The sequence below is a fragment of the Echiichthys vipera genome (assembly GCF_963691815.1).
Source record: "Echiichthys vipera genome assembly, chromosome: 7".
Classification (NCBI taxonomy): domain Eukaryota; kingdom Metazoa; phylum Chordata; class Actinopteri; order Perciformes; family Trachinidae; genus Echiichthys; species Echiichthys vipera.
In genome coordinates this window covers 29,988,166-30,008,610 of record NC_139832.1, presented here as the reverse complement: position 1 = coordinate 30,008,610, position 20,445 = coordinate 29,988,166, and the positions used below count along the sequence as shown (strand labels likewise).

At 42.5% G+C, this 20,445-nt stretch overlaps 1 protein-coding gene across 1 annotated transcript; it reads right to left on the bottom strand.

Moving 5' to 3' along the window:
• Positions 1–1,984: 1,984 nt before the first annotated feature.
• LOC310949485 (cytochrome P450 2F2-like) lies at positions 1,985–11,964 on the bottom strand (the record flags this gene model as incomplete). Its single annotated transcript, XM_083916959.1, has 11 exons — positions 1,985–2,190; positions 2,301–2,442; positions 2,965–3,066; positions 3,153–3,238; positions 8,312–8,450; positions 8,595–8,699; positions 9,719–9,787; positions 10,079–10,239; positions 10,329–10,493; positions 11,091–11,253; positions 11,803–11,964. 11 exons carry the CDS (start codon positions 11,962–11,964, stop codon positions 1,985–1,987), a joined length of 1,500 nt encoding a protein of 499 aa, XP_083773085.1.
• Positions 11,965–20,445: the final 8,481 nt, after the last annotated feature.

Here is a 20,445-nt window from a genome sequence, read left to right as displayed (position 1 = left end):
TAAATACATAGGGAATAAGTTAATAAAGTAAATTAATAGAATAGAATGCCAAGGAATACAATGCCATCAAGGATCAGTTGAATAAAGTGAAGAAATACATATTTTGCACGTTTGACCAATAAGATGCACATGGTAAAAGGAATAAAATCATTATAAATAATTTAAGAGAGGAACAGCAGAGGGGATAAAAGATTTTAAAATATGGTTCGTCTTACAGACAGGTGAGACACAGCAACGACCTGAGGGCAACAGAGGAAATCCACTTGCAAGCACGTGACCAGGAGAAGACAAAATACTTTTCCTCAGTTTGTTGATCACAAAAACTGGTCAGGTCCTTAAATTTCACTCCTGTGATATTGGAACATGTTTTTATAATGCTGTACAAGCTGTCTTTATCTTTCCGTGTGAGTCTGGGAAAGCAGCAGATGAAGAAAAACACAGGAGACATTCGATAAAAGACTGATAAAAACGACAAAGAACAACAGAGCTGAGTTCAATTTGCAGAAAAGATGGATTCTCTGTTGCCCTCACTTCACAATCTCTGCAGTGTTCACATCAAATTTCAGCTTCTTGTCAAAAAAGGTTCCGAGATATTTATATGAAGGAACTCTTTCCACAGTTTTGATATGAATGGTGCTTTCTACAGCTGGGATTTTGTTGCGTCTAATATCAATTATGAGCTCCTTAGTTTTAGACACATTTAGGTCTCAGTAGTTTTTTTTCTTTGGCACACCATGAAACAAAATCAACAAGAGCCTCCCTGTGTCCTGCTTCAGATCCCTGAAGAAGGGACAGCAGTGCAGTGTCGTCAGAGAATTTGACTAGGTAGCTGCCTTGCCTAACACTTCTGCATTCATTTGTATATAAAATATTGAGGGGGAAAGGACTCACCCTTGTGGGAAACTGGTGGAAAAAACTAAAACTAAGGAGTCTGAAACACATTCATTTACAGAAACACTCTGCTTTCTGTTAAAAAACAACCATAAAACAACCTGCTTGGGCACTTATTGGCCTCTTAAGTAAAGATGAGGCTGCATCACATTAAAAGCTGAGGAAAAGTCAGCAAATAAGAGCCACAGAGATCAAAATTAGAAAACAAATTTTTAATTCTTGATTTATTCTGAAATACTTTGATAGAATATCAGCTGTGGCTATACTACTGCTGTAGTTGCATGTGTTTTTTAAATAACCAAGGCACTTTCAGATCTCTCCCAGTTACACTTGACTTCACTACTGGACACACACATTTATCTGCAGCTCTCCTGGTTACTTTGTAAGATGGCAGCTGCTCTAAGGAGACTGAAACCCTGAGACAGCAGGTTGTCTAGATGAAGGCCAAAGGGATGACCCTCTCAGCCATCAGAGAGAGCTTGGGCGTTCACAGTCTGGGATTTCAAGAAGATTGAAACTTTACATGGACACAGATTCATTTTTAAGTCCCTCAAAAAGGCCGGTCGTCCATGTAAAACAAGTGCACCAGAGGACAGGATTATGAGAAGACTCAAGGGGGAATCGGTTCAACTCTGCAGCTGGAGTTGGTTTCCAGTTCAGTGCTGAACATTTAACACTTTTTGGACTGAAAGCCCACTCTGCAGTGACCAAACCTCTCATCAGCAGAAAGAATAAAAAGGCTGGACTTGCCTTTGCTGAGGAGCATGTTGTGTGGACAGAGGAGAACTGGTCCAGAGTGACTTCAGTGATAATTCGCAAAATAAAGGTTTTTGTTTGAGTGCCTTGGTTGTCAAAAACATGCTAGAAAAGCAGGGGTATAGTATATCCACCACGGATATTCTATAAAATTCTGACCAATAAAAATAAAAAACAATATTTCAGAAAAAAATCAAAAATGAATACTTTGTTCTCTGATTTTGGTCTCCACTGAAGTTCCATTGTTCAAATAAAAATGCTGATGCAGTTTTAACCAAGACTGGTTTAAAGCTGAAAAGTTGAATTGTATACATGTTGTGATAAGCCACTTACAGCATCAGGATAACCTCTGCCTTTGTATAGTCTTTCTGACTTGCACCTTCATCAAATAAGGTTTGGGGGTCTGAGTCAGCCCAAAAACAGGAGTGTAGTCAGGCTCTCCTGCATCCTCAGGCCAGATGAACTTGAACTTCCTCAGCAGCATCACCGTGATCAGGAAGAGCTCCATCCGAGCCAGACCCTCTCCAAGACACATACGAGGACCTGCAGGTTAAAATACCCACATATGTTCTATAACCACATGACATCTCTTCAATCAAACCTCCCAACCATTCTTTCAATCGATCTCTGGATGTAATAATCATTTCACTCACCTGCAGAGAAAGGCATGAAGGCCTCTGGCTTCACAAACTCTCCCTGGTCATTGAGGAAGTTTTCAGGGTTGAATTCATTGGGGGATTTCCACTGCCCCTCCTCATTCAGCACTGAGTCCAAGTTAGGGATGATAATGGTTCCCTGGAAGAATTTTAAAAAGAGGTTTATCAAAGTTTAGAGATATAACTAAAAGTCTCACTACTATGGATCCTGTGGAGCTTTTAAATAGACCTCTAACTTATCAGTAATCCTCATAACTTCTCCTCTTCAGGGGGTTCAAGGGCAATTTCTGTATTTTTTTTAACCTGGAACCTATTTCCCCATGTATTTCTGTCCAAGTGACTAATGGCAACTCCTTTTTGTTGGTCCAGCACTGAGCACAATCGTGGCTGCCTGGCCACTGTGAACCGGGCTAATACGTCAACTAAAAGTATTTGTTTTTGTCACAGACATATAATGGCTATAAAACTACATTGTCAATAGTCTAAACATCTTTTTGAATTATTCTATACAGACAAAACTCCACCTGAATTTAATATTAAGTTCTGTGGCTTTGAATAGTACTTTGCTGATCAACACTTACAAGAACTATTTAAGAGGGGTATTGCTTTGATATTTAGGCTTGTCTACATTTTAATGACATAAATTATATTTTCTACTTACCCTGGGTATGGAGTATCCCATTAACTCTGTGTCATTAGTGGTGCTGTGGAAAACACTGAGAGGAACAGTGTTAGCCACCCTCTGGATCTCATGAATAACAGCCTGCATGACAGAGTTAGGACACTAGCATTGTAACATTGCAGATACGATTTTATACTTCACAGCACTTTTTGAAATCATCATTATACCTGAACATAAGGCATCTGGTGTCTGTCTTCAAAACTGGCTTCATCCTTCCCATCCAGAACATTGTCTATTTCCTGCTGACAGCGCTCTGAGGAAAGAGAAACAATGACAGAGGGCGACAAAGAGTGAGACATTTCTCAGTTTAGTTATGTAGCATCCTGAAATGTGTCATCTGATTCAAAAGGAAAGTGAGATAGTAAATGACATCCAGGTGTGGTCTGGTGTCCATGTGACAAACATTAACGTGTAATTGAAAATTATCCCATGTTTTTTTTCAGCCCTTACATACATCAAATAAGCCAACGAGACAGTTTTTTTGTATAACAAATATTAACTGAGAAATCGCTAACAGCCGGACGTGGCTAACAATGATTAGCTCGGGGAAAAACTTCTTTTTAAACCACTAACACTGCTCAAAATAACACCAAATCTTTGCAGTAGCATGAGAAGATCAGTGACGTGGCGCTGTAGGAGATGCCTGCCTCTTCAGTAACTCTCCACTTTTTTGCTCTTTTACCGTATTTTAAATTCTTTCTTTCTATTTTTTCCCTTCCTCCTGCGAGGAGATTGTGTGTCTTGTATATATCCTATGGATATTTCTAACTTTAAAATGCAACTAAGAGCCAGTCTTCTCACTTACTCAAGAGAGGAACTGCTGGCTCTGTGCACAAAGGGATGAGCTGGGATACGAAACCCTGTCCCGACGGAGCTGAGAAGGAGACCCAGAGGCTGCAAGGCTGGGGCGAAGCTAAAAGCCAAGCTAGCGGAGAATCGGATGTGCTACAAGCTATCAATTCCCTCTGTAATCATGGGGAATGTGAACTCACTGCTGACCAAGATCGACGAACTGTCCGTGCTGAACAACCAGCGGATCTACCGTGAGAGCAGCTTGTTCATGTTTATGGAGACATGGCTAAACCTCCTCGTACCAGATGATAACATGGACCTTTTGGGATTCACTGCCATGAGAGCCTACAGAGACACAAAAGCGAGTGGGAAAAGGTGGGGGACTCATCATAATAATAATAATAGTAATAACTTGTACTTATATAGCGCCTTTCATGGTACCCAAGGTCGCTTAACAAGGGGGGTGGGGGGGTGGGTAGCAGTCAAAGGACTTGGTGAAAAGAAATGTTTTGAGGCCGGGCGGACATGGAGTGGTAGGGTGTTCCAGAGTGTGGGACCGTTGACAGAGAAAGCCCTGTCCCCAAAAGTCCGCAACCTGGTGCGGGGGGTGGCCAGCAGGCCCTTGTCAGAGGACCGCAGGGAGCGTGACTGAGTGTAGGGGTGGAGGAGATCTGTGAGGTATTGTGGTGAGAGTCCATGGAGAGATGTGTAGGTGAGCAGGAGGATCTTTTAGGCAATGTGACTTGACTGGCAACCAGTGGAGCTGTTCGAGAATGGGATTGATATGCTGCCAGGGTTTTGTGTGGGTTAAAACCCTGGCAGCTAAGTTCTGAACATACTGCAGTCTGCTAAGGGCCTTGGTGGGCAGTCCAGTATGACAACAACCGCTGGTGAAACCCAGGACATACAGTGTCTATAGAAACACATAGAATTCTTTTATGTTTTTTTTTTCATTTCTGAAAATTAATAAAAAATGAAAAACTAGAATAGCAGGGTTGGGAACATGATGAGTCTGTTTAGAATAACCATTATAAACATTATCAGGTATAACCCATCACATTCCAGATTACATACCATGTTAATTTGCCTCCACCTTTAATTTTACTTCAGAATAAAATCAGCTGTTCCTTGAGGATTCCACTCCTAGTAGTGCATGGTAACACAAATAATTTACCATGGTTGAAAAGATGCTTTCAAAAAAGCTCCTGGATAAAGTTGTGGATAGACACGAGTTAGGAGAAGGATCTAAAAAGGTTTCAAAGGCTTTAACTCTCCCTCTGAGTACCGTTCAGAGTATTGTCCAGAAGTGGAAGGCATATCGCACCACCAAGAAATTTAGATCGGGCCGCCCCTCCGAACTGGATGACTGAGACAGGAAAAGATTGATCAGGGAAGCTACCAAGAGGCCCATGGTGACCTTGAAGGAGCTACAAGTCTTAATGTCAGAGCTTGGTCGATCTGTGCATGTGACAACAATTTCACAAGTTCTACATGTTTGGCAGAGTGGCAAGAAAGAAGCCTCTTCTGAAAAAATGTCCCACTGAGTCTCATAAAAAACATATTGGATGATACCAAAATTAAACTTTTTGTGCTGAACTCCAAGCTCTACACAGCACGCCACCCAAAACACACCATCCCTACAGTGAAGCCTTGTGGTGGCAGCATTATGTTGTGGGCTTGTTTCTCTTCAGCAGGGACTGGGCAGTTGGTCTAGACTGAAGGGAAAATGGATGCTGCCAGGTACACCCAAATTCTTGAGGAAAACCTAGACACTTGAAAATTGCCAGGTGGTTTATCTTCCAGCATGACAATGACCCAAAACACACCGCCATAAAAACCACTCAGTGGCTAAAGGACAGGAAGGTGAATGTCCTAGAGTGGCCCAGTCAGAGCCCTGACCTGAATCCTACAGAACATCTATGAATGGACTTGAAGAGTGCAGTCCATCAGCCCTCACCACAGAATCTGACAGAACTCCGACAGTTCTGCAGGAAGAATGGGGAAATATTTCCCAGGCTAGGTGCACAAAGCTGGTAGAGACAGATCCAGACAGACTGATGGCTGTAATTAAAGAAAAAGGTGCCTCCAAAAAGTATAAAAACTGGGGAGTCCTCACTTTTACAACCCTGCTATTATAGTTTTTCAAATTGTATTAATTTTCAGAAATTTTGAAAAAATAAAAGTTGTAAGGCAAAATGTGTAAATCACACTGGAAACATATATATATATATATATATAAATACATATATATATATATATATATATATATATATATATGTATTTATCATTTCAGGCTGTAAAACAAAAAAAGTGACTATTTTAAAAGGGTGTCATGACTATCTCTGTAAAGACAGTCTCATGTTGCCGGGACCTTGGGCTGCTAGCTGTTAGCCTACGGCCATATTATCTGCCAAGGAAGTTTAGTCACATGATTACATCCCTTTGAGAGTGGACGTAGCCATTACGTGTGAGAAGATCCACTCAGTCACTTTTTCGTTGACGAAAACGAGACGAAATAACCTTGTTTCGTCTTGTTTAGTCACGTTATTATTATTATTTTGTAGTTTTTTTCCAGTCTCGCATCTGGGCGACGTCAATTCCTCAATCCCCACACGCTGCATTATTTAGATTCAGAAGATGCCGCTGCTGTGGGTTAGCACTAACGTTAGTGTTAGGGTTAGCATTAGCGTTAACAACAACTAAAGAAAAATGAGAACAAAGGCTGACACCAGCCGGGGGTCATCTTTGGGAGAAGAAAAGAAACACTTTCAATACATAGACGTGGAACAGAAAACGGAATGTGGTGTGGAAAAAGAAAGGGAGAAATGCGACCACAAAATCACAGGAAAAATAACCACAAATCTTAAGAGACATCTCAGGGCATCCCACAATTAACGTAACGATTCTTTCTTTTTTCGTTTTAGAAAGCTCATGGGGCATGAGGCTACGGTTAATGTGTCGGCTTTTAATGCTAGCTTTAGCGTAAGCCACTAGAGCTGTGTGTGTGTGTGTGTGTGTGTGTGTGTGTGTGTGTGTGTGTGTGTGTGTGTGTGTGTGTGAGACTAGCGAGCGTGTGTGTGTGTGTGTGTGTGTGTGTGTGTGTGTGTGTATGTGTGTGTGTGTGTGTGTGTGTGTATAAAGTGTGTTTTTAGTTCCTATCTGACTGACTCACTCTATAAGTGCACTAAACTTCCCCTTGTTGGCCAAATACTTTCACTAGTTTTGTATTTCACAGAGCAAATAACACTGATATGAATTTAGCATCAACATAAATTGGAAAACTTATTCTATCCTGTACCTGCTGTAAACTAAAGATATCTGCATGGGTTTGGCTAAAAGAAAATGTTGGTTTTGTCAATACTACTAGGTACTTTTATTATATTGATTAAATATAATTGCATTACTAAAAAGAGACTAATATACAATTTTCTTTGACTAAAACTAGACTAAAATGTCTTTTTAGACTTTTTGTTGACTAAAACTTGACTAGACTAAAAAGAATATAACCGTGACTAAAACTAATAAAAACTAAAATGACAGCTTGACACAAAGACTAGACTAAAACTAAAAGTAAAACAGGCCGCCAAAAACAACACTAGTGGGGATGACACATGTCTGACGGACTACCTAAACTTCTGTGCAGACATGGTCTCCCCTGTCAAGACTGTCTGCTGTTACCCTAATAACAAGCCATGGGTAACACGGGAAGTTAAGGCTGTCTTCAACATGAAGAAGGCTGCCTTCAGGAGCAGGGGCAGGGAGGCCATGCAGGCAGCACAGCAGGAGGTGAAACACTGTGTGAGGGAAGCTAAGGACAGCTATAGGAGCAAGGTGGAGCAGAAGCTGCGGGAGAACAACATGAAGGAGGTCTGGGAAGATGTGAGGATCATCACAGGTCACAACACAAAGACCAGAGCTACAGGGGGGACAATGGAGAGGGCAAAGGTTTAACCAGCCCTTGTCCCCCCGACCCCCACCCTCACTGCAGCCATCTCTCCTTCTTCCCTCAACACGTCTCCCCCCCCGACACCACAACACCCCCCCTCCCCCCCTCCAACTCAACACAATCCCCGCCTCACATCACCACAGACCCAGTCAGACTTTAAAAACTCAGACTTTGAAAACGCAGACTTTAAAAACGCACGCCCAAATGGCTACGTTTCTCCTTGATCGTTAAACTAACTTTCTTATTTACTGTAACGGCTAAGGGTAACTGTCAAATCGTCTGCAATACTTGTTTTTATGGTACCTGGAAACCCAGCTGCTGGAATTATTTTTTGCTGTTGCAACTACTATCTTGAGAAACTAACTGGTGGTGTTCTGCTCATTCTCCAAATTCAACCTTGAAAGAGATATTTCCACGTATCAACTTCATGGCGGGTGCTATAGGAACAGTAAGGGACTCTTAGTCATCAGGACACATCATCAGGGAACCATGAATGTTAGAACAAAATATTATGTCAATCCATTTAACAGTTATTGGGATATTTTTGTCTTAATAAAGTGGAGATGGTTGGGTGATTCAAAGACATACCCTGTATCTGTGGATAATTCATAAGGTACAGGAAGGCAGCGAGCAGGGTGTTGGCAGTCGTGTCAGTCCCAGCAAAGTGAAGATCCAACATAAATGCACAAAGCTGGTCTTCCGAAAATAATGAGCCATCATCTCCTCTCTTTGGAGGAAGACAGGAAAGAGAAAGAGTTAATAACCTACTGTTCCTTCTGTCACCACCACCACAGCTAAAACATCTTAGCCAACATGCCAGTTCAGGTTGCTCTGAACAGAATTCTTTCTATTACCAAAAAGACACACACACCTTATCCATTTCATCCAGGTAGCAGTCTATGAAATGCCGTGGTTTACCAGGAACTCTGGTCTTTTTGTGCTCAGCCAACTCCTCCAAACGTCTTTCATTTGCAATCTGGGAAGTACAATTAAAAACAATTGTTTTTTTCACATGTTGAAAGCTTTTTCACTTTATCCTGACAGCACAATGAGACGGAAAATCTGTGAAAAAGTCATGTTGTTCTGCCTCCAGCTACTGCTCTGTGTGCTGCTTATGCCATCTGCTACATTCCACTGCATTTAACCAACAACCAATTAGAGCTGTAGCTGACGCTGACGCTGACAAATATAAGTCAACATTCTGGTAATGTTCGGTTTAGCGTTAAAATGAATTTATGACCAAGTGGGAGCAAAACCAAGCCCCGCCCAACAGATGGACAAACTAAATTTTATAACTAATCTAATCACCTTGTTATGGCACTGCAACCCTTATTTGAAAACAATTGGATTAATTTCCATGGAAATAGGCACAGACATTTACGTCAACCTCTTGATGAATTGTAATAACGATCATAGTCTGACATTTCACCCAGAATCATCATACCAAATACTTTGGTTTATGACCAAACCCGCAAAACTAATGTCACTCTGGGGGGGCGGTAGCACTGTGGTTAGAGCGGTCACCCCATGTAACCAGGCTGAAGGTCCTCGAGGCAGCAGCCGCGGGTTCCACTCTGACCTGCGGCCCTTTTCTGCATGTCTCCCCCCCTCTCTCTCACCCCATTTCCTGGCTGTCATATCTAATAAAAAGGCCTAAAAACTGCCCAAAATAAATAAATAACGTCATTCCAATTAGCCTCAGAAGAAGGCCCACTTATGTTTAGAGCTTATTCATTAATGTTAGAATGCTAACATGTTTAGTTTACATGGAGCCACGACCATGACTGTAGACTGTTTCTTCTTTCTCTTTCATTCTTATTTTCATTTTTTCTGCAATGCAGAGTGATACTTTCTGGCTGACAGGACATTTTGTTGGCCTTTGCTACAGAGATTACCAGGTTCTCCATCATTTGAACCTGCAGGCCATTATCTCTTAAATAAAACATCATTTAATGTTTGTTTGGCAGGCTTTAAAATAAATGCTTTAAAACTTACCCTCAACAACTTAAAGGCTCTCTGGAAGGGCAGTGGCAGGTTGCGCACAATGGGAAAAGAGTCATAAATCTGCATTGGAGGGGAAAAAATGAAAAAAATTACAAAGCTTTAAGAAACCCTTAAGTTTTGTGTGTATTGTGATTCCAAGGCAGCTGTGTTAGTGTAGCCCCCCGCTGCAATTTCCAAATCCCTTTCTGTCTGTTCTTGCATGTATTATAGATGAGATAATTCTGACTATTTATTTATCTTTATTCATCCATCTATCCAATTATCACACACTGATCTTACACATTATGTTATTCTTCATTTACAGTAGTGATGTTATGTTATGGAATGATTTTGCTGTCAAAAATTACTCACCATGCCCCAGCGCCCATTGATTATTTTGGTGGTCTCATGAAAAAGGCTAACAAAAAACTTCATGAACTCATCGTCATAGTCAAACTTCCTAGCAAAGAGAACTTTGCAAATGACGTTAGAGGCTGCATTGTGGAACAACATGTGGGGATCCATAGATTTACCTGGAAAAACAATACAAACAATGACTCTTCGACATGACCGTGGCCAAAATAATCAATACTGGTCTAAATAAAAACAAATAGGGACATACCGACACGCTGCTCCAATATCTTCATGACATGGTGTATCTCTCCCAGAATGCTCTGCTCCATCAATTGCTTCCCCAGACCAAAGTTTCTCAGGGTCATCAGACCAAAGCGGCGTTGCTCTCTCCAGGCTGAGTTATAATCTGCTAGAACCACCCCAGGAGCATGAGCTGCATGTAAAAAAGGTCCACTTAGAAAAAAAAGTTTATTCACAATACTTATTAAATGCTTCGAATTAAAGTTTTAATATAAATGTTGAATGATCTTAATATTATTAACAGCAGCTTGAACATCTACCTTATATTGGCATGTGCTATTTGTTTATTTATGGCAAATATATTCCCCTCTTACACTTCCTCTCTTACACATACTTATAACATCTATTTACTGTCTATTTATTGTGTATGTTCTATTGTGTTCTTCTTTATCTTTGCTCCCCCACCGGGACCCGAGTGCATAATTTGACAGTAACAATAAAACTTCTTGAATCTTGAATAATGTCATATTTAACATATCAGTCACTTCTACTTTTGACACTTTAAGTATATTTTGCTGATAGTACTGCTGCAACATCTACCAACAACTGCTACCACCAGGTGGTGCCATAATAAAGACTTTAAATTTACCATGTACCCGGTTTGACAGTATTTATGTTATGATTATTTCTTTGCTAAAAGAACTTTCTTCCCATATTCTCTGTTTTAATAGAAGGATGTAGGCTTACAGTGGAATTGATAAATCACAAAAGTTCTTCACTTCCTCTATACCTTTAGTGTGTACAGCATGATTAACCAATAGGTCTCGTGGTCTGCCAGAGAAGTCAGCTGCTTTGTTGACCAGGGCTTCTTTCAAGGCCTGCAGTCCATTGATGACCACCGCAGGCCTGGGACCAATGAAAATGCTGTATACGTCACCATAGCGCTTGGCCAGCTGGGGACAGTGACACAGTAGATTAGAATGACAGGGACTTAGGTGATTGACCTTATTTCAGTGCAATCATCAGCCACTGTAATGATTGATGAACAAGTTAGGAGTAGCGACTATCCAACAAGTAGCAGTTTGAATGAGAGACACATATATTGAGAGACGCATATTACAGATATATCCAGTGACAGATATTTATCAATTGACACACATTTACTCCTCGAGATTTCATTGTTGTTAAATGATTGAGTAGAGGATGACAGAATGAGTCAGCCTGGATGCATTTCTTGTTTGTTAGAGCTCAGCTCAGACAAGCCTTACAGTCACAACAACATATCATTTTATATAACAGAACTATATTGGGCATAATCCACGATGTTCCTAATCCTAAACTAAAAACTAAAGAAACTAAGTCCTTTAAAATTGAACACTGATGCAAAAATAATAATTTCTACAGAAGTTTACACATTTAGGTTAATAGATCCTAAATAACCCATACATTAAAATTCAACAAAAATTCAAGTACAACTCTCTTGGTAACATCATTTAACTTACCCTCTGCAGATCTGCAATAGGGTTCTCCAGATTGAGCTGCAGTACATTTCCAAAGATGGGGATGGGTCGAGGGCCTGGAGGGAAATTCTTGGGCCTGTGGGTCTGAAAGAGAAGCAGCAGCAGCAAAACAGCTGCTAAAAGAAGAACCACAGATGCAAACATCATGAAGTTCTGATTCTGACTGATTCACACTCCCTTTGCTCTTCCAGTATGCTGGCTTTAAAACACACACAACCTTTGCACAGTCATGTGGCCTGCAGTGTTACTGCATTTACTTAATCAACCAGTTGATACCATCATTAAAGTTATCACTTAACACACAATGTTCCCCACAGGACACGCCTTAATCCTCAGTCCTGTCTGATGATGAACCTTACATTATAGCTCTGAATACCCAGAGCCCAGTGGAGGGATCACTTAACACATACAGTAGATTGTGCACACCGTGAAAATGTTTTCCAACATGTCTATGCCCCCATAACTGTGGCCACATAATTATGTGTGTCTGTGTGTCTGTGTGTGTGTGTGTGTGTGTGTGTGTGTGGGGGGGGGGGGGGGGGACTCACTCTGTGATTCTGCTCCAAGATGCTTGTAGCAGAATCACATGAATAATAGGTGAATAAAACTATGCTTTTTTTTCATTGGTTGATGCATTAAATCTTCCCCAGATACAAAAGTTCTATTTTCTTATTGACTATTGTGTGTTTGTGTATTTAATTGGCTGGTAAGTGGCAGCTCAACTTAACTCCAGGGGAGATGGCTTGATTCCTGCAGCATATTGGAAATAGTTTTTCTGACTTCCGTTTCGGCTGAGATGGAGTAGACGTATGTTGAGTCTCACTCCCGCAACTTTTGACAATATCATGTTTCAGGACCTTGAAAGTCACAGCAAAGCTAGACCACTACCACACCACAGTGTCTGACCACGCTCAGAAGATAGGCTAAATGCAAATTTACAAGACTAGCAACTGCTAGCACTGGAGGCTTCCTGCGCCTAGCTACCTAAATCAATGAAGGAGCCACAGCCGACAGCCTTCTTCATGGGGCTGCTTATGGAAGTTGGAGAGGCTCTCTTCGGTCACTGAGGCTAAAGGTTTCATAACATCCATCCATATGGAAGAGAGCGGATGACCGCCGAGGGCTATTGATTTCAACACGGACATGCCACTGTCACGCTATCTGGATAATTGTGAGTTGATGTGACGCCAAATGTATAGCTGTGCTTTAACCACCCCCGGACGGGCCAAGGTTTATTTTTGGACCAGTAGTTAGTAGTTAGTAGTTAGTAGTTAGTAGTAGTCCTGACGGATTGCTGATATCCTGTCTGTCAAGAGTTTTGAACAAATATCGCTAAGCAAAAAACTGAATACACTGCAGACAAGTTGTGTTGGTGTTAGGTGTTTTCGGATATTTTGGAATTCTATTTCTATTATTTTGGAATGTGGATTTCAGTTCATTATAATATATTTTCTTCACAGCTTGATCTTATTTTAAATTTTTATCACCCAACGCAACAGAGTTGTCTGAAGTATTCTTGTTTTCTGTAATGCATTTAGTCAAAGGGTTTTACTGAAGCCTGACACTGGTCATAAACTGATGTATAGTGGGGACCCACATCATTACAGCCTATACATATGGTTTCATATAGGCAGGCATTCTATTAATCTTATTTGATGAAGAGGAATGCTTTCATGGCCTGCCTGCCTAAAGACATCTTGGTGCCCTCTGCTGGCTAATTTACTTTACATGGTTTTCGCTGTTTTGTATTTTTTCTCTGTGACTTAATGGGTCAAATACTGTTACTGTTTGGGGAGAGACCCCGAAAGCTCAGTTAAGCTGTTAGCTGCGAGCTGGAGAGCTCAGATGATGTTTTTACTATGGGAGTAGAACTCAGATTGGTCATGATTCTATTGTTTTGCTCCCTTTTTGTCCGTATCTAACCTGTACTAACACACTAACATCCTGACACTTATTGTAACCTGTACTAACACACTAACATCCTGACACTTACTCTTCTCTCACACTTTATTCTTGTGTTAGGTTAAAATGTTTTTTTATAGTTGCACTGTCGTTATTTGCTGCTCTGTGTGCCCTGAATTGCCCCCCGGGGACAAATAACGTTTTTTGAATTGAATTGAATTGAATTTTGTTGTGGTTTTATTCTGTTTTGTATGTGTTTTTTTTGTTCTGTTTTATTCTTCCTCCCCACTCTCTGCCTCCACTACACTACAGAATACTTCAGGTCACGCAGTGTCCTTCTAACTAATTATTATTGTTCATATGGCTAATGTTGTAAAGACAGGTACTGGAGTGCGTCTAGTTTCCTGGAATACTAAGGGAATGAACAACGTGATCAAAATCGGTAAGGTCTGACACAAATACCAGGGGATGTGATGTTTCTGCCGGAAACACATCTTAAATCAGCTAAAACCCCATGTATTAAGAGGGCGTGGATGATTAGCTGTCCCATGTAAAGAGTCTGAAGGTCCTTGAGGCAGCGGCTGCAGGTTCAACTCCGACCTGCGGCCCTTTGCTGCATGTCTTCCTCTCTCTATCTCACCCCATTTCCTGTCTGTCCGATCTAAGGAAAGGCTTGAAAACTGGCAAAAGAATTATGTAAAAAAAAAACTAAAAAAAAAAACGCCGACAGTCACCGCATTATCATGGGTGGATCTTCCTTACACAGATTCCACTATCACACACAGTAAAAGCATATGCATCAGAGTTGGGAATTTCAGATCCTTGGAGGTTTAGAAATCGCCACAGAAAAGCTTTCTCTTTTTCCCCCCATGTACACCAAACCTTCTCCTGAATTGATTTCTTTTTACTCGGTAAAAATCTCCTCGACTGTGTGAATGCATGTGAATATCACCCAATAGTCACTCTGACAATGTTCCTAACACAGTTAACATTAGTTTTCCACAAGAAACAACTCCACGTTTACCATGGAGGTTCAGCTCACACTTACTGTCGGATAGTATGTTTAAGGGTTTTGCTGCGACTCAAATCCGCTCATACAAAGAGTTTAACGACACCCCTGATGTTGGCAGTGGCAGCTTCTATTCAGGGACAAGTGATATCCTATGTTTCTCAGATGACAAGGGCTGAATGTGCTAGGCTGGTGGAAATTGCAGAGGAACTGGTAAAACTCGATGGAACCTATTCCACCTTCCTCCCCCGCTAAATAAGAAATGGCTAGTAACAAACATACTACATTCGGAACACAGCCTCTTAATGACACGCATAGTGGAGAGACAGCTGCGACTATCCAAACAAAGCTTTTTTGAGCAGGGATATAAGGCATGGAAACTCTTGGCAAAGCGGGCCTGTAAAGTTAGTGCTTCTAGACTGATCTCTAAAATTTAACTACCGAACGGTAGCCACACTGATCCAGTGATTATCAATAAGTCTTTTAATAATTTCTATACAACGATTTATCCTTCTGAATGCAGCCCAATTACTGCAGCGACCCCTAATCCCTTAGACTGTTTAACATACCCTCAGATTGTTATAAATATTGCTAGGGAACTCGGTAGACCCATCTCTCTGTTGGAGGAGCATGAAGCGATCAAGTCTATGCAAAACAGGAAATCTCCTAGTCCCGATGGTTTTACAGTTGAGTTCTTTAAGACAAACTCGATGCTATTAGCTCCCATCCTTGTGAGAATGTTCAATGTCTCCTTTACTGAAGGCAGACAGCCAACGACCTGGTATGATGCATCTATTTCATTGCTCCTGTAGAAAGACAGGGATCCTACCTCATGTGGCAGCTATAGACCGGTCTCACTTTTAAACGTAGATTGTAAGATCCTTGCTTAGGTCCTCACCCTCCACCTCCAAAGTGAGATGTCATCAATAATTTCACTAGACCAGACTGGCTTCATATTAGGGAGACATCCATTCTTCAACACCAAAAGGCTGCTCAACATCATATTCTCATCTGGGTCGGACACTCCTGAGGTCGTAGTGGCGCTGGATGCAGAGAAAGCCTTCGACCGGGTAAAGTGGGGATTTCTATTTTTTCATTTTTGAGAAATTTGGCTTTAATTCTAATTTTATTTCTTGGCTTAAGCTTCTTTATGTAAGCCTCTGCATTTGTAAACACTAACGGTGGGACTGGCAGGGCTGTCTGCTCTCGCCCTTGTCGTTCAACATAGCCATCGAGCCATTAGCCATCTGAATGAGTTTGAAGGCATTTGGTCTAGTCCACAAACTTTCCTCATATGCTAATGACCTTCTCTTATTTATTTCAAACCTCACATCCTTCCTCCCCCCAGTTTCATCAATCCTGGATCAGTTTGGGCACCTATCGGGGTATAAGTTGAATATTCAGAAAAGTGAGAAAAGTTAGTTTTTATCAATAATTTGGCGAGAACACTCCCACAATCCGTATTTCCTTTGAAAACAGCTGAAAAGGGGTTCAAGTATTTGGCGTTAATCACCAGCTTCTTCAGGGACTTATTTCAAAAGAACTTTCAGCCGCTATTAGATAAATGCAAGTCAGACTTGTCTAGACTTGTCCCCCTATCCCTTTCAGGCCTGCACCATTAATTAACTTTTATATTGACTCCGCGGTGGGCTCATACTGATAACATCTTCTTCCCTGTCCTTTGCGTTCTACGATTTGCTCACAGCTCCCCATAACTGGGGTCTCACCTAATCCGTTTGTCGCCAATACCATAAAAACTTGGATCCAGTTCAGGAAGCAGCACGGCTTGCAAAGGGCTTCGATCCTTGCCCCAGTTTTGAATAACTATGCATTTCTCCCTTCCCGCACCAACCCTATATTTCGCGTATAGTCAGATAAGTGTCATGGTGGCTTCATGGCAGCCCTCCTCTTCCTTCTTGTTTCTGTGTTTGTTTTCCCCTGTTGGTTTTCCTACATGTCACTCCCCTCTCTGTGGATGTCTGTGTGTGAGTGTGTGTGCATCCAGGAGCTGGGGGCGTGATGATCTCCTGCTGACAGCACTAGGTGTTCCTCATCTCAAATAATCATCTCCGCTTCAGTATAAGTAGACCGGCATGAGACTCATTCGTCACCAGATTGTTTCATCAGTCAGAGCGGTAGTGAGCTGTGCATCGGATTCTTCGCTGTCTCATGTTTCCTCCTTGCTCTTCGAATTGTGTGTAACTCGCTCCTGTGTTTTTTCCGCTGCAGTCATCTGTTTCTGCCTACCTGCCTGCCAGCCCACCTGCCTGCTCGCCTTCCCCTCCTCTCTTGCATGTGCTTTGCCTCTGGCCATTGTTTCCCTCTTCGTGAATTGTTTTTTACCCGAAGGACGCCATTACATAGGGTTGGAACTCCTCGTGCAGATCTTACGGACCTCACCAGCAATGGGCACGCTTGAGAGAGCTCATCGTCACTCACAACCCCCATTCCTTTTCCCCTCGTGCTTCGTGCACTTTGTAAATATTATTTCATCAATTAAATCACTTTTGGTCTTGCATTTGGGTCCAGTTTACCAGGGTCAGTTCCTAACAATAAGGGCCTCAAATTGCTTAATGACATGTAGGACAAAAGTGTTTTGCGTCCTTTGCATCTATGTTGGACAAATACAGCCTGTCAAAAAGCCAATTTTTTTCGGTACCTTCAAATGAGACATTTTATCCAAAAGCAATTTTCCGAACCGCCACCCTGAAGTACAACATGAACAACTGATATTTGTCATTTATAAAAATGTAGTGGTACGAGGCACTACAGTCATATTAAACCTAGTTTGGCTGCACCACAGCCCCTCTGGCTTATTAGCCAATCATTGTCCTTACCAAGGGGATAAAAGCAGGCTGTGTCCCTCCTCCCGACCTCTCGCTTTCTGCCTCTTCGGCACGCCCACTTGGCAGGTAGGCAAATGTTGCTGGGCTGTTTTGCATTTGTTTGTCCGTGTTTCATTTAATTAAAACTGTTGCTTTTTAAAAGATCCAGCATCTCCACCGCGGTCGAGCCGATCATTTGGGGTTGTCTACCGCTGCAGACCAGAGCACTGGTGAGTGATGAAATGCTTCTGTCATTAATTGCTGTAGCCAGGTGCTAAGTTCCTTTTCTGCTCCTCTCTCTCTAACAGTTGGCTGGTCGTGTGCTTTATGGTCTTCCCCACTATGTGTGCTTCTCTTCACCCCTCTCCCTCTTTGGAAGAGATGCCAATGCACAATGACTTAAAATTGGAACTGGAACTTTAAAGCTGACGCTAAAGCTGTGGTTATCGCTAAAGCTAATGCTAGTGCACTGCTTAAGCTAGCACTTAATAAATGGAATTAACTAACTAATTAACTATTAACATTAATTAATATGTTGCTATGTTAATTACTATTAAAACTAAATAGTAGCTTAATTTAACTGGTTGATTTCATATTTTGTGTGTAGTTGCCATTTAGCGAGTACAGCCACAACAGCTAATCAGAGCGGACGTAGTGTCGCTTGCGGAAGAAAAAACGGGCTTATGGAGAGGAGAAGATTTAAGCTGTGTCTCCCCTCTGTTGTGATGGGTAATGTACCGTTCAGATGACGCCGCTAACGTAGAGCCACCCGGAGTACCGTGAGTGCAGTCTGATGTGTTTCAAGGAGACATGGCTGCACAGGGACATTAAAGACCAAAACTTCGGGCAGACCAGGACTGCATCAAGAGCGGTAAGCGGAAAGGAGGGGGGCTTGCCGTTCTAGTAAACAGCAGATGGTTTAAACCTGGTCATATCACCATTAAAGAACAGCTCTGTAGCCGGGATGTTGAACTTCTGGCCGTTGGACTCCATCCATACCATCTGCCCAGAGAAATCCCGCATGTCATCCCCATTGTCCTGTACATCCCTCCCTCTGAAAACCTGACTTCTGCCTGCAGCAGTCCAGACTCAACACCCCAGTGCCCTCATCATCATGTCGGGAGACTTTAACCACGTTTCCTTGGATAAAGTTCTGCCAGCCTTTCAACAGTGCGTGAGTTGTCCTACAAGAGAGGAGAAGACTCTTGACCTGATGTGCGCTAATATTAATGATGCATACATCTCCTCTTCTCTCCCCCCTCTGGGCAGGTCAGATCATAACCTGGTTCACCTTAAACCCTGCTATGTGCCTCTGGTGAAGAGGAAGCCTACGACCACAAGGACTGTGAGGAGGTGGTCTGAGGCTTGTGAAACTGCAGGGCTGCTTTGAAGTGATTGACTGGCCTGCACTTTGTGAGCGGCATGGGGGCATCAATGGGCTCACTGATTGCATCACGGACTACATTAATTTTTGTGTGGACTGCAATGTCCCAGCTCCGACTGTAACCTGCTATGCTAATAATAAACCCTGAATCACAAAGGACATTAAGGCTATTCTGAATGAAAATAAGAGAGCATTCAGAGATAGCAACCGTGGTGAGGAGCGTGCAAGGGGTACTCTGACTTGAAATCAGGGAGGCTAAAGACAATCATAGGAGAAAGCTGGAGAACAAACGCCAGCGAAACAACATGAGGGATATGCGGAGTGAGCATGAGAACCATCACCAGTTTCCAGAAGACTGGTAGCGCAGAGTTGGAGGACCGTGTGGACCAGGCCAATGAACTGAACCTATTTTTCAATAGGTTTGATACTGCGGCCCATCCCCCACATGACTCTACTGCTGCCGGCCCCTTAACCAATGTCACTTTACCTCCCCCTACTCCTCCTCCTTACAGACCCCCTCAGGATTACATCATGAAGACCATGGAGAGACTCGTCCTGGAGCAGCTAAGGCCTATGGTCAGGCCCTTCACTGATCCGCTACAGTTCGCTTACCAGCCCCGTTTGGGAGTTGAGGACTGCATGACCTACCTGCTGAACAGTCTACAGTCATTTGGACAAGCCTGCGAGCACTGTGAGAGTCATGTTCTTTGACTTCTCCAGTGCATTTAACACCTTCCGTCTGGCTCTACTGGGTGAGAAGATTGCTGCGATGTAGGCGGAGGCCCCCATCATGTCCTGGATTGTGGATTACCTGATGGGCAGACCACAGTATGTACACCTACAGAACTGTGTGACTGACAGGGTGGTCAGCAACACTGGGGCCCCACAAAGGACTGTCCTCTTCACCTCTGACTTCAACTATTGAGTCCTGCCACCTTCAGATGACTCAGCAATAGTTGGCTGCATTGGAAAGGGGGATGAAAGTGAATACAGGACTGTTGTAGGCAACTTTGTCACTTGGAGTGAGCTGAATCATCTGCACCTCAACATGACTAAAACAAGGAGCTTGTAGTGGATCTGAGGAGGGTGAAAACACCTGTGACCCCTGTCTCCATTCAGGGGGTCCCTGTGGACACTGTAGAGGAGTATAAGTACTTGGGGGTGTACTTCAATAATAGGTTGAACTGGACTAAAAAAGGACCAAAGTCGACTCTTTTTCCTGAGGAGGCTGAGGTCCTTTAACATCTGCCGGACGATGCTGAGGATGTTTTATGAGTCTGTTGTGGCCAGTGCAATCTTCTTTGCTGTCACTTGCTGGGGCAGTGGGCTGAAGGTCGCAGACACCAACAGACTGAACAAAGTGATCAGGAGGGCTGGTGATGTTGTGGGGGAGGAGCTGGACACCCTGCCGACTGTGACAGAGAGGAGCATGCTGTCCAGGCTCTGGTCTATGCTGGACAATGTCTCACACCCTCTCTATGACACACTGGCCCAGCAGAGGAGCA